The following is a 17,848-nucleotide window of genomic DNA, read 5'->3' as shown; positions in this document are numbered from 1 at the left end:
GAAGGGAACTGGTTAGAATTAGCATGGCATAAAGAGAATACATATAGGAAGTAGGAAAATACATCCAAATCTTTACCTATTGAAAAGGAATTCAGATCAAATATTCCCTGACCAATGAATTATTATATCACATCATTAATAGATATGTTCTCTCTACTCATCTTTTAAAATATATATATGTAAATTAGACTAGACTCAGGTATAAATAGCCAATGGTATCTCAGGGGATGGTGAAACTTCTCAGCAAAAGCAGAAGAGTACAGATGACTTTAAAATCTAGTTCCACCCTTGGGAAGGGGGCAGGGGAGAAGGCAGGTAAAAAGAAACCTCACATATTCATTTCCATAGTCACCAACTTACTAAACTACCCAATATAATTTTCAACCCTAAAATCTCGGTACTTTAAAAAAATTTCTGCAGCTTAAATCTAAGTACTTAAATTGTTTTAAAAGTACCAACAGGGTAGGTAAAATTTAGGTCTAATTTCCATATTCTGCTTTGAAAGAAACTATAAAATGTGTATCCTTCAGATATTACACGTCACTTCACAACTGGCACATTGATTCTACAAGTGTCTTCAACATTTTACAACTCTTACCAAAGAATCACTACTGTAAACATGAAAAATTCAAAAGTAAAAGATGGACCAAGGAGTTCGGAGACTCCATCTTTCCAAACGTATCTGACCTAGCCTGCTTTTCACATCAAAATATGGTCTTTAATTACATCTCGTGAATGTATTCCATGAGAGAGGATGGAGAAACAAACACCTGTCTAAAAAGGCAAAATAACCACCAGACCTCAGAATCTCAGCAACCCTGCAGTCACTCCATGCTTTTTGTGACATCCCCACGGCCCTGACATGAATTCAGCTTCTCGTGTTCTTGGATAACTTAGCGGAAGAGGGTTGTACAATTCACGTCACCAGACCACCACCCTCTCTATTTGGGAAACTTCGTTAATTCGGTGGGAAAGGATGACCAACCTTATTAGGGTTGTGAGACGTGGGAAAGGAGAAGTAAGAGCCTTATTATACTCGTTAGGAAAGAAAAAAAAAAAAAACAGAAAGAAAGAAAGAAAGAAAAAGAACAACCATGGGACAGCTGCTTCCTGCCCTGCACAAAAACACACACATGGGCGCACACATACACACAGGCGGTCAAAAGACTAATAATGTTTTTCTTTTTAATTGAACATGATCACAATTAGGAATGGAATCCTGGCCTCGTGCGGTGTTTAGCAGTTGGTGCTAAGTCAGAGCCTTGATCTGTCCCTACACACCATTTGCTGTCTCTTACACAGGAACTCGATGAACAGGACCATTCTATCTAGAACCACCTCTGTAAAGACCTGGTAATAGAATGGAAAGCATTGATCTGAATACTAGGAAATAGTAAAGGGCACTGGTTATCTGAGGTATCTTCCACTTCTAGGACTTGCTGCTAAAAATCAATTCTATCCAGTCACTGTGCTGAGCCACTAAGGAAACCACTGGGGTAAGAGTGAACCCGCCGGGAGGGAATGAGCACCAGTGCAAAGGAGCACATGTGAACACTGAAGCGAGGTCCACTGCAGGGTTACTTGTTTAACTGGAAAAAGGAGTTCCCCTCTAGTCCCCATCTGTTATTTTTAAAATCTTCTTTAGGAAAAGGGGAAAGGGATGATCAACAGGAAACAAAGATAGAAAACACCAGGTTCCCCACCTGCCTGCAAACACACAGACACGCTCAGTTAGGGGAGGTAAAGGGAGAAGATGCATTATTGGTACTTGTAGCTGTGGCACCTGTTACCGTGAAGCCTGTAGGAGGGGCTATAGAGCTGTGGCTGGGCTGCAGGTCCTTAGGAATGCCACTGTGAGAACTCAGCTGGTGGCCGAAGGCTGCGCTGAACTGAGGGAGTTGCTGCTTGGGAGAGGTGGAGGCCATGAGTTCAGCAGAAGGCCCCATGCCACTGAAGCTGGTCTGCGGTAACCCCGGAAGCACGCTGGAGCTGCTGGGGGTCACGGTGGCGAAGGCAGGCTGTGTGGTCTCTGAGTTCGAAGTGGTGGGTGGCGTGGATAGGGAAGTGGAAAGAAGATGTCCATCTGCGCCAAGAAGGTTGCTAAATGGAGAGGGATCTCCAAGGTTGACAGGGAGATTGCCCCAGTGAGTTCTGGGGTTCACGACTCCTCCAAGTGGCACCTCGAGTTGGGTTGGGAGCAAGTGCTGCGCCATGATGGGCATCTCTGCTGAAAAGGTAGCTGCCATATTATCACCAGAGTAAGATGTCGTGTGGGGAGAGGTGATATGGTCACTGTAGGGAGACGGCACGTGCTCACTATCATAATGGCTTCCATGGGGCGAGGAGTGTGAATGATCACTGCTGTATTGCTGTCGTGAGGTGATTAGGTCATCTGCCTTGCTCAGCAGCTGGGCAGGATGTGGCCTCTGGGAGGCATGGCTGCCATCATGTAGTCCATGAAACTGTCCTGGGAAGGCTCTCTCCCCAAGTGCACTCTGGCTGATCAGAGTGGCAGAAGTAAGGCCGACGTTGGCTGGGGCAGAGAACTGCCCTTGGATCTGCCCTGCCAGGGGTGTAGGTGGGTTAGACAAGGTAGCAGAACGGAGCAGGTTCTCATCCAGCTCTAGACTAGAAAAATTATCATGTACTATGCGCCCATTCAGTAGCTCCCCTAGGTCTGTGTTTACTTCTCGGCTCAAGGACTGAATTCCTGAAGCTCCAGTACCTGTGGAGAACACCCCTATTCCTCTCTCTGACAGCTCCTGGACTGGCACACCATCTGACTGGGTAAGTACCCCAATGGTACTCAGGCACTCAAGAGAAGTGACAGCCTGCAAGGCCCGCTCAAGTTCCTCGGCCTCTTCGGTAGTTGGAAGAAGGTCTCCGTTCTTTCCTGAGCAAAACAAAAGCCGTCAAGAGAATCAGCAGAGTCGTTACGTATGCCATACCACAAAAATCCTCCATTGGAATTATCTGTAACAGTATTCTATTAAAGAGAGGCCCCACGGAAAAGGGAAGCTTCCAGGGACTAGACTGGAAAGAAAGAGTGAAAGAGTAGTCTGCAGGACAGGCCTGAGAGGTCAAGCTGTCCTGCAGCCTGTATCTTCAGTTTACTTACAGCAGTGTCTAAACCAAGCTAGCCAAAGCGTTAAATTCGTAAGGATTCTTCTAAGCATTACCGACTTAAAATGCATGGTGGCCGTCTGATTACACATGTTTTTACCTGAAGTTATGTCAAAATCATTACAATAGAAAATATATCATATTGGTTCGGACTGGAGACAAAAGGCCATGCAAGAGTCCCCTCGGTGCTTCTGCTCTTGAACTCTCTGCTCCAGCAGGAGGGCGGCCGTAGAAGACGGGAAAAGAGACAGGCGGCGCACCCGGGAGCCGAGCACTCACTCGCACTCAGTCCTCTCCAAAACGCTTCTGTGTTTCCCGCTAGTCCTGCTCCCCTCATGCCAGTTTTCATGAGAGGAAAGCCTGGGGGCTGCCACTGACTTCGTCTCCAACATTAAACATTTCTAGAGTTAGGAACTTGACTAGTCACCAGAAAAAATCCAGTTTTTAATGGTGAAAGAAACTTTCTAAGGGCATAAAAGGTTTTCCCTGAAAGCACCACAGAACTGGTGGGATTAAAGCAAACTTCGTTTTAGAAAAGTGCACTTCAACTCAAGTACAGGGTGGGGTATTGGAATAGGACGAGTTCTAAAAGCCTTCAGTAAACTCAAGTTTAAGATGTTTTTGTTGAAAAATAGAGTAAAATGACTCATTTTAAAGGGACAAAGTTAACAACCTAACAGTTGAATGATCAACCTACTAAGCCTATTAATTTGGCTAGTTGGACAAACCGCACTCCTTACCTTCTGAAAGCAGGGTAAAATCGATTTAGCAGGGTTGCATTTTCTAATTAGGGTGGAAGACACTGCGTGTGAGGAGGAATACTTCACAAACGCTATTTCCCTTTTTAAAAACTCATTCAGCCTTCTTGAATCAAAAAATTGAGCCATACCTTCAAAAAAATCAAAATCTTGTAAGTCATCAGGCAGCCGTGGCAGGACATCTGAAAAGTCCTCCTGGTTCAATTCCAAGTCATGTGGAATGTCAGTGATCTCATTGGCAATGTCGTCCGGCAACTCATCAGCACTCAGCTCCGGCGTGGATGGGCTCCTGTGGAAGAGGACACAGTTGGCCCCATCACGCCCCTTATCCCTTCACACCAGTGTCCCCAAGACACATTCGTCAAATGTGAAAATGGGAAATCCTAGCTTAAAATGTCTCCTTTTCCTACTTCCAGAAAAGGAAATTTACAAGCAAAAGGAAGACCTGACCATACTCAGTCACATAGCCCCAAAATCTTCACCCATGTAGGAAGAGAAGGCAACCGTTTCGAGATAGCTTTACCTCACATTAGTAGAACAAATCACAATTTTGTGCATTGAGTGTGTCTTAATACTTTTTAGAATTTCAAGTCTAGTCAAATAGTAATTTTTAAAAAGTGAAATGGACAGATAAAACTGAAATGTCTAGCTGAAACAGAAGCCTCATTCGACTGGTCAAAATGCTTAACTCCTGCCAAAATCAGTAAGGTATCAGATTTCTGACGGAACATTTCTGTCGAAACATATATGGAATTTCTGCTAAAGCAGAAAAATCTGAGGGCAGACAATTAAATTCTCAATTTCAGCATCTGCTTTCTGTGTTACAGTCAGAAACTTTATTTCAGATCTCACCCAGTCAGATATTTGGTAAAAATTACATTGAAGACTACAAGGTCTAGGCTCGTCTATCGAACGGCTTCGGTGGCTGAGCTGCAACGCTACAGAGATGATGCTAGGTGTTGTGAGAAGCATCACTGACCGGATCTGAGCGGTCTCCACTGGCAGTGAGACGCTGGTGGGCATGCTGAGGTTCCCTTGGGGGACTGCAGGGGGAATGGGTTTTTGGGGTCGACGAGGTCCACGCCGTCTCTTCTTCTTGTGTTTTTTGGTAAGTGCAGGAGGCTTGGTTTTTTTCCTGGGTTTCCTCTGCTGCTGGTGCTGAACTTTACGGGAGCTATCTCCTCTCAAGAAATTATCCTTTGAAATGAACAAATGGGTATTTTTAAACTGAGAATGTTTGGGAAAAGCCTAAGAGCTATCTCTTAACATTCTATAGAATGCCTAAAACATACTGTATACCTACAGCAAATATAACCCTAAGTAAATGAGTAAAAAATTCATTTTTTTAACTTAGTTCAAATTAATCCAAATCAATACATACAGTTCACCCCACATTTAAGGACACTGTGAGATTTTGGCAGGCCGAGAGGGAGGTGTGGGTGGGTAGAAGGGATAGGGAAAAAAAAAAAAAAAAAAGACACTGTGATAGGTGCTGTAGTGTTTAAAAAAAAAAAACAGAATGAATGAAATGTAATTGCATTCTCAAAAGAACTTACTCTTTCATGGAAAGAACAACAATATAAGTATATATAAATACAGTACAGAGAAAATAGGGCAATAATGGCATAAATACCTTCCATGCATGTACAAAAGGAAAATCAATTACTTTTAGTTTTGTGGGATTAAAAGATAAGTAGGATTTTAAGTCACTGGGGTAAGGGGAAGATCATTCTATAGCAATGACACTCACAAGACAAAACAGCAAATAATTGGGTATGACTGGTGCTTGGGGTATGGTGTAATGGAGGATGGAACATAAAAAGTAAGCTGTAAAGAAGTTGAGGACCAGATCACGTACGACTTTGATTACCATGTTCAGGATTTTCAGCTTCATTTTATAGGCAATGGGAAATGATTTTTGATGAAAGGAGTAACACAACTTGACAAATGCTTTAAAGGGATTCAGAACACTGGCAGCAATGAAACAGACAAGGCAAGAGAATGGAGGTATTATTTCCAATCAGAGGGCCATTTCAACAGTCAATACAAGATAAATGGCTACGGGCAATGTGAGTGGGAATGGAAAAGCAAGGCTCTGTAGGGACAGAATTCTCAAGATGTGACAGCTCCTTGGATGAAGGGAAGAACACTCTAACACGTCTCTCTAGGGTTTCTAGGTTGGGAGACTGTTAGATGATACCATTAGTTGGAACAGAGCACACAGCAGAATATGGACTCAGAAGAGAAGTTATGGAATTCAGCTTGGCTCCCATATAATTTGAGGTACAAAGATGTCCCAGGAGATAGAGGAGGAAATGGTATGAGGGATAAAGAAAGGGATGGAGATGTAGCCTCAGAAATCATGACACCGTAAAAGCCCTTCAAGTAATTTACATGGACCAGGGAGACAAGGTAAAGAGAGAAGACAAAGGGACCGTAGCTTTATATAACTGCTGCTACTCACTTGAGTGAACAAGGTAAGAACCAGCAAGGAGGAACAAGAGATTAACAACAGAACCAGCTTTCTTCATCGGCCACCCTTCAATCTGAATACTGCATTTCATCAGTTCCAAGGTACATTTTAGTATCTCTGCAACTGGGCTGCAACTGCTGTTGGCCTGGTGATGGTCATTACAGTTGGCATGGTCTACGTATGTGCGAGGGTGACAACAGTTCTTTGTACCGTCACTGTTTGACTCAAGGCATGTGCATTGTTGGTTTCACATGAAGAGGGAAAACTGTTGTTTGTACAAAAGCACGAAGAGTAGCTGAGGGCATAAAACTCATTAGTGAAGCAGATACTCATTGAAGAGCTGACCGCAATTCCTTTTTTTTTTTTTTTTTTTTTGCAAAGCAACAACCAAATGAGAAAGGAAAATAACCACAAAGTAGACAAAGCTGTATCAAAGATGATGATGTAGAAACTACCTCCTTTTCTATCTCAAGTAATTCAGTTGAAACCAGGAGTATTAGAGAAGATAAAAATCTATGTCTAACTAAGCCTAAAGAAGCTATTTTGATACATACAAAACAAAAACTGTAAAAGGGGCGCCTGTGGCTCAGTCACTTAAGCATCCAACTCTTGACTTCCGCTCAGGTCACAATCTCAGTCATGAGATCAAGCCCGACATCGGACTCTGTGCTGAGCATGAAGCCTGCTTGGAATTCTCCCTCCGTCCCTCCTCTGCTCATGTACTCTCTAACTCTCTCTCTCTCTAAAATAAATAAATCAACTTAAAAACAAAAACAAAAATTTTAAGTGGTAAGAAGTGTACTGTGCAGCATTTTTAAATTTCTTGGTGGTATACAAAATAGTGATTTTTACAACTGAAAGTATAAATCCAGGAAATCTAAAAGAAGTTTAACACTAGCCACATACTTGAATCTAAACACAATTACAGGGGCTCCTGGGTGGCTCAGTCAGTTAAGCATACAACTTCAGTTCAGGTCATGATCTCACGGTTCATGAGTTTAAGCCCCGTGTCGGGCTCTGTGCCGACAGCTCAGAGCCTAGAGCCTGCTTCAGATTCTGTGTCTCCCTCTTTTCTCTGCCTCTCTCTCTCTCAAAAATAAACATTTAAAAAAAATCTTTAAAAACAATTACACACTAAAGTCACAAGTGTACAAATTTATAAAACAAACAAACAAAAAAACAAAGAAAGGCTGTTTCCTAGCCTCTAACAGTCCTTTTTAGCTCAATACTTGAGGTCTACTTTTATCGTATCCATCATTTAATTCAACAAATAGTAACTAAGCAGCCACCAGTACCCACCAGGATGCTAGGCATCCATCCAGGCTTTCCCTCTAGGACCAGCAGAGACGTTAAGCAGGAGAGTCTGTCCAGCTCAAGATACACCAGTCCTACTCATAAGACACTCCAGTACCACCTGGTTCTAGTTCTAGGTGTGTGTCTTATTCTCCTAAGCTTGTGCAGCCCGGCAATATTCTTGGTAATGTGCCAGGCAGTCCCCACAGAACTGCTCCAGAATGAGGCCCTGCCATGCTCTTGGTAGTCCCCCACGAAGCTCCCCCACAGAGGTGGCGCCCCTATGCCTTAGCGGCTTTCCTAATGCCAACTGTTCACTGTCTCCACTATTTGCAAACACTCTTCACTCTCAACTTTCTCACTGCCTCATTCTACTTCCGTGCCAGGATGCTGCATTTACCAACTTACCATCTGCTGTCTGGTCTCATAGCCATTGAATAACATGTTCTGTGTCACAGCCTGGATGTCCTGTAGCTTCAGCTTCTACCAATGACTGTCCTGTCCAGCGTTTGAGTCTAATTCTGAATCTCAACCTCTCCCGGCCATGCGTCTAACTATCCAACAATCACTTATTGAGCATCTTTGTTCTAAGCACTGGGGATACAGCAATGGACAAAAAATGTTCCTGCCTTTGTAAAGTTATGTTCTAGTAAAAGGATACTGACAATAAATAAAATAGTAAGTAATACAATGAGACAGACATAAATGTTAGGAAGAAAAATAAGGTACAGTCTGAGGATAAAAAGTGACTGGGCAGAGAGGAAGTGGAAGGCTTCTTTGATGATGTGACATTTGATCAGAAACCCGAATGAAATGAAGGAGAGAGGCATGTAGAAACCAAGGAAAAGAACATCCTAGGAAAAGAGAAAAAAAACAAGTGCAAGGCCCACGAGGTGAGAGCATACTTCAAGGGATCAAGAAACAGCAAGAAGGCCAATGTTGCTGAAACTCTGGAAGTAAGGAGAGGGTACAAGATGAAGCTGGAAAAATTACAAGGGCCAGATCAGGAAGTCTCATAGGCCGTGATAAGAATGTTAGATTTGAAAAAAAAAAAAAAAAATGTTAGATTTGATTGTAGATGTGCTGGAAAGCCATTGGAAGGTTTTGACCAGGGAACTAAAGTGACCGACCACAAGTGCATCCTCTAAAAGGCCTCTAGGGGCGTCTGGGTGGCTCAATGGGTCACTTAAGTGACTGGCTCAGGTCATGATCTCACGGCTCGTGAGTTCAAACCCCGTGTCGGGCTCTGCGCTGGCAGCTCGGAGCCTTGAGCCTGCTTCGGATTCTATGTCTCATTCTCTCTCTGCCCTTCCCCTGCTTGTGCTCTGTCTCTCAAAAATAAATAAATGCAAAAAATAAAAAAAATTTTTTTTTAATAATAAAAGGCTTTTATAAGACATTCTGGAAAATGTAAAATTACAGGGACAGGAAAACATCAGTGGAGATACTTAGGGGTAGACTACAGAGGGGTAGCACAAGAGAATTTGGGGGGATTGACAGCAGATCTTGATTATGGTGGCGGTTATAGGGATGTATGCACTGTCAATCTCACAGCATTGTGCACCCAAGAGTGGATTTTACTGCACATAAACTCAAAGGAAGTGGGACACACACAGCCTACTCGGACTGCTGTGTGAACAGGACATCTGGGTGCAGATAAGAAGGGGGCAATAAGAAGAAGACCAATTAGGAGACTATTACAATAATCCAGACCAATTCGAGAGCAGAATGGTAGCAGTGGAGTTGGCAAACGTGTCCGGATTCAAGACAGTTTGAAAGTAGAGCCAAGAGATCTGCGTAGGTTTTATCACCCAGTATTAAGTCTCTCACTGGGGGACTGATGGGGTACAAACGTTGCTATACTCAGATGTAATCTTTAACTTACAACAGTCCTTGTGACACATTTAGCTGGTGGCAACACCAGGATCATAGCCTTAGACTATGAGGTCCTGGTCCAATGGCCATTCAGTTACCCTGCTGCTCCCCTGAAACTGTAAAATGCTTGCAGAAGGAAAGAATTGTCTTACTCAGCTTTTTCACACATATACCTTGCACACTACCTTGCAAATAGCAGAACTCAGCAAGTATCTAGGTAAAAGTAATAAAAATGCACTTTTTAAAAATAATGATGTAATTCAGATAGTCCACTAATTCAGACTTACCTCTCCTTCCAAATTACTCTGAATTAATTAGGGCTTATGATACTAGCATGAACAGAAGCAATAGTTAAGTTCAATAGAATTATAGAAAGGGTTGGCTTTTGGCCGAAATCTTATCAAATATCCAAGACATTCACAGAATTGAATATAAAAAAGCAAAAATCTAAAGAAATGGGGCGAAGAAAGCTTGAAAAATCTGTTAAGTGTAAGAAAATGTACCTTAAGGCAAAGACAGGTATAGAATAAGGATAGATAATAAACAAAATAACTATATGTTAGTAACTACTAAATACCTTCTAGAATAGTTTTTTTTTTAACTTATTTTTAATTTATTTTTTGAGAGAGAGAGACTGGGTGCATGTGACTGGCCCACCCAGGCACCCCTAGGACAGGTTTTTTTTTAATTTTTTTTTTAATGAGGCTATGAAGGGACACCTGGGTGGCTCCGTCAGTTAAGGATCCGACTTTTGATTTTGGCTCTGGTCACGATCTCACAGTTCATGAGATTAAGTCCCACAGTGGACTCTGCTGACAACAGGGAGCCTGCTTCAGATTGTCTTTCTGCCCCTCCCCTGCTGAAGCTCATTTTCTCTCTCTCTCAAAATAAATAAATAAGCATTATTAAAAAAAAAAAACAAAAACAAAAACAAAAAACACCCACTCTTTAAAAACAATAATAAAAATTTAAAAATGAAGCTATGAAATTTACTCAATGGGTCATGACAAGTATGTTTACATATTATATATTACATTATATTACATTATATGATATGATATGATATATGATATTTTATATATTTACATACAGTTTGTACCAAGTCACAAAATATTTTCTACTGTGGACTGCTATCCAAAGTTTGAAAGTCTCTGCTGCCGAAAATAAAATCTGAACTCACCATTTTTTTGGCATGTTCTTCACACAGAGGGGTCTGGTGTGTAATGTCAAACACGGGCACAGAGCACTGCTGTCCGTCTGCAAACTTGGCCGTGCAACTTGAGAAAAGCTGCTGAGAGCGGTTCAAGAGGATATCTGTGTTTTTCAAAGTTAAGAATGTAATACACTGAAACCCAAATTACTTTTTAAAATTTGTATATAAAATCTGCTTCTTCCCTTATGTTTAGCAAGTAACACATTTTCTTATCTATAAAAGCTAAAGAATGAACCCAACTACTGATGTGGGAAAATGGTAATTGTTGAATTTATCGGAAGATAAAAGAGTCTGTTTTGCTAAAGGGCTCCTAATAGGTGTCTCTTTAATAGCCTTTCTGATTTTTGTTATTTGGAAAAAGGAGGGTCATTTAAGTCTTCACACACTATTAAAAGTTGCACTATAATGGTAAAAAAAAAAAAAAAAAAACTTTAAGGAAAACTTTTTGCATACAATCCTCAGTGAGAATGGGGCACCTGGGTAACTCAGTCTGTTAAGTGTCCCAACTTCAGCTCAGGTCATGATTTCCTGGTTCACGAGTTCCAGCCCTGCAGCCGGCTCTGTGTTGACAGCTCAGAGTGTTGACAGCTCGGAGTGTGGAACGTGCTTCAGATTCTGTCCCAGTCTACCACTGCCCCTCCCCCACTCACCCTCTGCTCTCTCTCTCTCTCTCTCTCTCTCAAATACAAATATTCTTTAAAAAGAATAAAAATTTTAGGGGCGCCTGGGTGGCGCAGTCGGTTAAGCGTCCAACTTCAGCCAGGTCACGATCTCGCGGTCCGGGAGTTCGAGCCCCGCGTCAGGCTCTGGGCTGATGGCTCAGAGCCTGGAGCCTGTTTCCGATTCTGTGTCTCCCTCTCTCTCTGCCCCTCCCCCGTTCATGCTCTGTCTCTCTCTGTCCCAAAAATAAATAAACGTTGAAAAAAAAAAAACCAATTTAAAAAAAAAAAAAAAGAATAAAAATTTTAATTATATTTTAATTCTAAAAAACTCATCGATCCAAATTTGGATTTTTCATATAGCATTTCCAACACAAAACTCAAACTTACAACTTACGAAAACTTACTTTTAGATCAAAACCATACCATTAAAATTGGAACATCAGTTTTATTTTTTTTTTTTAATAATGCTTTTACTTTTATTCTTGAGAGAGACAGAGCGTGAATTGGGGAGAGGCAGAGAGAGAGGGAGACACAGAATCCAAAACGGGCTCCAGGCTCTGAGCTGTCAGCACAGAGCCCGACGTGGGACTTGAATTCGGGAATGGTGGGATCATGACATGAGCCGAAGTTGGATGCTTAACTGACTGAGCCACCCAGGCGCCCCAGAACATCAGTTTTATATCATAAACATTTTTTTTTTAATTTTTTTTTCAACGTTTATTTATTTTTGGGACAGAGACAGAGCATGAACGGGGGAGGGGCAGAGAGAGAGGGAGACACAGAATCGGAAACAGGCTCCAGGCTCCGAGCCATCAGCCCAGAGCCTGACGCGGGGCTCGAACTCCCGGACCGCGAGATCGTGACCTGGCTGAAGTCGGACGCTTAACCGACTGCGCCACCCAGGCGCCCCTCATAAACATTTTTAAGCATCCAAACTTTGAGCCCCTGGCTACATATTCTAAGACTTATTTTATACCTATCAAGAAAGTACCCTTCTTTCTGTTTTTCCTTTTTGCTTTTATAGTTAAGGCGATTTATAAAACTACATAGAAAGTGATGCTGAAAAAGTGAAAATTTAATCCCAAGAACAGAAAGGAAGGCAAAAAGTCAAAGACAATAAAGAACAAGTAACTGCTACTGTATAACTTTTTTAAATGCTACTCAATTTTAGATGTTTAATAAAACTGAAAATAGTAAGACTTCATAACCAGCCTGAATGAAACCCTTTTACCACAGGTTTCCTTCTAGTATATTCTGTCTTAATGTATCTTTTTTCCCAGTCAGTGAAGTTCATCCTTCCTTCATTTCAAATCAGCACTGTACCCAACACAAATAGCAAACTATTCCCAGAGCAAAAGGCACACTGTAAAACTGTATAACTTTCTTGGAAGATTAAGAACAGTTTTTGAATAATACGATTTGATTTTTCCATCAATTGAGTGTTATATATAGTTGCTTCTTACAAGCTACTTAAGAGGCACCACAAGAACCAGAATTCTGTTAACAAAATTTAATCAAGTGCCAGCCACTGGAAGAATCTGCTACTTGCCATCGATTTTGCCAATTTTGATGTAATTCTTGAAAAAGAATCACAATGATGTAAGCAGAAAAAAAGTATCCAGAAGACATCATGAAAATTAGAAGTTACATAAAAATTATTTTGAACATCAAATAGTTATGATTTCAAAAGTCATTCACGTGGCTTAAGAATGAAATATGAACCCGAATGAGTTCATACTTTTATGCCCACTCAATTAAGAGGATACGTTGGAAACAATGTCTGGTGAATGGAAGGGCTTTGTTAGGGCACTGTTCACCCTTCACGGTTCCACTGCATGCTGCTGGTTCCACCTCCCTCAGCTTGGTCCGGCTTATGCTAAGGAAGGAAAAACACATTAATTTTTTAAAAATGCGTTAGGAATCCAGGGCAACTTTTCAACACTATGTTAGCAGAGTGCAACACCAACATTTTACTTTTCCACATTCATTAAATGAAAGGTAAATAAATATGAGTTACGATGACCAGTTCCAATATTTCCCTAATTTACCGACAAAAGAAATAATTATAAATGATTTCCACTATGTCTGGTTTTTTTTCTTTCTTAAGTGACATTTTGGTTCCTTTTACTTCACAAAGAGGCAACAAGTAGACAAAAGTGATCAAGAACATGAGACTAGATTAATCGGGTCTAATTCTGAATCTCAGCCCTAACTCTTACTAGCTGTGTGACCTTGGGCAAGTTACTTAGCCTCGCTTGAGTCTCAACTTCTTCACCTATAAAGTGGAGACAGAGTACCTTTAGTGGACAGGTAAGCACCAAGATACAACACATCCAAAATACTTATCATAAGTAGCAGATGGTAGGATACCTAGTAAACAGTCCATGGCTGTTAGTTGCTGGTATTATTATCATCATCAGATTTGGGCCATGTCAAGCTGCTGAACAGTAAATGTGCAAAAAACTTGATCTATGATGTGAGGAAAGGGATAATGATATGCAGAAATGATTGATTTGCTCTCATCTTCCAAAATGAACTCACTTTGGATATATTCTTTTAACTTTTTATAGTATGTGCAACTCCTTCTTTCATTAAATGTTATCTCCACTTGGCACATTCAATGTTTCAATGTTTAAATCTTGTTTTTAAATTTACGAATAGGCGATGTGTTCACATGGTTCCAGAAAAACCAAAGAATAAAAACCAAGCAGTGGAGAGTCTCCTTTCTCCCCTTGTCCCAATTTGCAAGTTCCTACTCCCTCTATAGTTAGTATTCATTTTATTAGTTTCTGGATCTTTCCATAGTTTTACACAAACATAAAAAAAAATAAAAATATCCAAATTCTCAGAAGTACAAAACGACCCTGTTTGATTCTATAAAGCATCACAAACTAGTAGGCTTTTACGCACGTCTGAGCGTAGAAAAAGAATCTACGTAATACACTGAATCACAAGTCAGGCGTCAAAAACAAAATATCTTTTGAATTGTTTGTTTCTATATCTAAGGATTTTGATAGAATGGCTTACGCTAATTAGAAGGTCATACAGAACCAAAATTACATATGAATTTATAGCAAATCTAAACAACATTTCTATTATAACTTTCATATAAATAGTAACTGCAAACAGATAACCGTGGGCTGCCAGAGAAGTTGCTTTAATTCAGAGTTCTGTAAGATTTGTCAGAATCACAAGAGTGGGGAAGTGGGCCATTAACTCCAGCTCTGTAAAAAGGATACACAATTTCAAATAAAGGAAGCTTTACTATTTTGGCAGCTTAGCCCAAATTCTCTTGGTCTAGATTTAAATAGCAGGTAGTTCTCTATGCTGAATGGATAATTTTTGTAGAACACTTTTTAATAATTCGCTCAGCCATCTACAAAACCTAGGGTAGAGCACATTCCCTCGTTTTCTTTATCCTACACTTCAAAAGGAACCACCGGTTTCATTTTTTAAAATTGCTGATCTATGTCTTAAAACAAACAGCAAAATAAAGTCAGTATAAATAAACTCAGAGTCAGAATTTCAATATGCCCCTGGATAATTAAGGTAAAAATGCCTGACATTAGATCTATTTTATTATCCAGATAATCCCAACAAAACAAAGGGAGAATTACCAAAACATTTTGATGTTTTTATTTATTTTTTATTTTACTTTTTATTTTTTTAAATTTATATCCACGTTAGTCAGCATACAGTGCAACAATGATTTCAGGATTAGTGCCCCTTACCCATTTAGCCCATCCCCCCCCAACCCCTCCAGTAACCCTCAGTTTGTTCTCCATATTTATGAGTCTCTTCTGTTGTGTCCCCCTCCCTGTTTTTTGTTTTTTTTTTTATCTTTTTAAATGTTTTTATTTATTTTCGAGACAGACAGAGAGAGCATGAGCAAGGGAGGAGCACAGAGAGAGGAAGACACAGAATCCAAAGCAGGCTCCAGGCTCTGAGCTGTCAGCACAGAGGCCGACGTGGGGCTCAAACTCACGGACTGTGAGATCATGACCTGAGCTGAAGTTGGATGCCCAACTGACTGAGCCACCCAGGCGCCCCTACTGCCTGTTTTTATATTATTTTTGTTTCCCTTCCCTTATGTTCATCTGTTTTGTCTCTTAAAGTCCTCATATGAGTGAAGTCATATGATTTTTGCCTTTCTCTGACTAATTTCGCTTAGCATAATGCCCTCCAGTTCCATCCACGTAGCTGCAAATGGCAAGATTTCATTCTTTCTGATTGCCGAGTAATACTCCATTGTATATATATCCCACATCTTCTTTATCCATTCATCCATCGATGGACATTTGGGCTCTTTCCATACTTTGGCTATTGTTGATAATGCTGCTATAAACATGGAGGTGCATGTGTCCCTTCGAAACAGCACACCTGTATCCCGTGGAAAAATGCCTAGTAGTGCAACTGCTGGATCGTAGGGTAGTTCCATTTTTAGTTTTTTGAGGAACCCCCATACTGTTTTCCAGAGTGGTTGCACCAGCTTGCATTCCCATTGATGTTTTTAATATGAAAACACTCACTACAAGCTTCTCTTTTGTGTGATTAGATGCCCCTTTAACAATAAGTTTCTACACAAACAGCACTAGTCTCTCTATTGTGGCTACAAGGTAGTTCAATTAGAGTTTACATACTTTAAAAGCTATTTCAGTGGCTTATTCCACATATTCACCAACATATATGACAAAGTTATTAGATGAGAAAGAATAATGTTATTCAGGGGCACCTGGGTGGCTTAGTTGGTTGGGCGGCTGACTTCAGCTCAAGTCATGATCTCACGGTTCGTGAGTTCAAGCCCCGCGTCGGGCTCTGTGCTGACAGCTCAGAGCCGGGAGCCTGCTTCACAGTTTCTATGTCTCCCACTTTCTGCCCTCACCCTCACTCATGTTCCCTCCCTCCCTCCCTCTCTCTCTCTCAAAAATAAACATTAAAAAAAATTTTTTTTAAAGAATAATGTTATTCAGCTTATATCCAAGCTATATTTTAAAAGGCTACCTATTAAAAGGCAGCCACTAAAGTTTTAATTTCTAAAATATTTTAAAAGCAACTTTTTAAATCTCTTTTGTGGAACTGGTCTTTGAAAGCAAAAATATCAAATAGAGGGCATTATCCAACTGACACTGATTTTTGTGAACCTAAAATATAATGTAAACTAGCAAGTTACCAATCACCAACAAATGATTATGGCTCATTGCTAAATGAGTACCAGTGATGCACTGGGCAACAGACTTTTTACTAATCTTTAGTGACATAACCAAAAGGCGTCTTGGTATTTGTTTAGTAACATTTAGTTATCATGACGTTTTTAAAACATCACTAACAGTGGTTTGGGAACTTTTCTGAAAAAAAGCGGTCGGGGGGACCTTGATTCTACCAGCTAAAAATCATAGATAAATAGTTTTCTACACAAATACTAAATTGTCCCAAACTCCGAGTACAGTCCCTTACATCTTTGACAAGGTCATAATAACATACTAGATTCAAAGTATACAGTGCTCTACATACAAACTGCTTCATGCTGGACGAAACTAAAGTTTCTACTGAAATGATACGCTTGCCAAGCATTATGTAAACGTTAGATAGCGTTATTTTAAACCTATGTCAAACCAAGTGAATTCTTTCAACAAATAGAGAACAGGCATGTTTAATTCTATTCATCTGTTCAACACTAGAGATTTAAGAACAAAACGTACATTGTTCCTGCCCTCACAAAAATTACCGTCTGACATTGTATACAATTCTACAATGAAGCAGAGCTCAATAAGCACATGTAACAGGGGGACCAAACACAGTCAGTGGAACATGGGAATTTCTCTCCGAGAAGGCTAAGTCAGTAAGCGAGGACCTGACGAATGTTACAGAACGGACACTACCTACCCCCGCCCCTACAGAGGAGCAGGAACTGTGAGTGAGGGAGAATACTGGAGGCAGCAATCATTACGTAGGTTTATTAACTAGACATACAAGCTTTCAAACAACTCTAAATATGTCAAGAAGCAGAAAACTCTGAAGGGTATAGTTATCTTTTGGATAGATGCCATTAAAAAGTAGTTGTTTTTTTTTTTTTAATAGCAAATATAATGAAAACCAAAATACACAAAACTAAAAAATATATAGATATGTAAGAAATATGATCAGTAGCTGAAAATCAAAGGTTATTTTTCTTAGTTTGGTCTGTTTTAAATCCCTATTTCCTCAGTGACTTATGAGCATTAGAGAAAAATTGGAATATATAGACTATAATTTTTTTCAAACTTTATCAATAATCCTACCCTCTGAGATAGCCACTGCTAATATTTTGGCATAAAACTCCTAAAAGTGTGTGTGTGTGTGTGTGTGTGTGTGTGTGTGTGTGTGTGTGTCTCAAGGTTGTTATCTGAAAAAAATAAGTAAAAAGTGTGAAATAATAAACTCAATCAAGAACTGTGCCTTCTAAATTTGAAAA

The 17,848-nt window shown here is 40.3% G+C and overlaps 1 protein-coding gene across 2 annotated transcripts in view; it reads right to left on the bottom strand.

Moving 5' to 3' along the window:
* Positions 1-1,171: 1,171 nt before the first annotated feature.
* INO80D (INO80 complex subunit D) overlaps positions 1,172-17,848 on the bottom strand; it is a 62,385-nt gene continuing 45,708 nt past the window's right edge. For both annotated transcript variants that reach the window (XM_047083171.1, XM_047083170.1), the window contains 5 exons: positions 13,164-13,273; positions 10,703-10,836; positions 4,861-5,078; positions 4,013-4,170; positions 1,172-2,893 (listed from right to left, as the gene is read on the bottom strand). In XM_047083171.1, coding sequence (XP_046939127.1) covers positions 1,728-2,893; positions 4,013-4,170; positions 4,861-5,078; positions 10,703-10,836; positions 13,164-13,273 — 1,786 coding nt within the window. In that variant the 3' untranslated portion in view covers positions 1,172-1,727. The remainder of the gene's footprint in view (positions 2,894-4,012; positions 4,171-4,860; positions 5,079-10,702; positions 10,837-13,163; positions 13,274-17,848) is intronic.

This window comes from Lynx rufus, unplaced genomic scaffold (assembly GCF_022079265.1).
Source record: "Lynx rufus isolate CCGP_SWC_20201006 ecotype Redwood Valley unplaced genomic scaffold, mLynRuf1.p SCAF_2, whole genome shotgun sequence".
Classification (NCBI taxonomy): Eukaryota; Metazoa; Chordata; class Mammalia; order Carnivora; family Felidae; genus Lynx; species Lynx rufus.
Note: the sequence above shows the minus strand (reverse complement) of the source record. Positions and strands in the feature narration are given on the sequence as shown.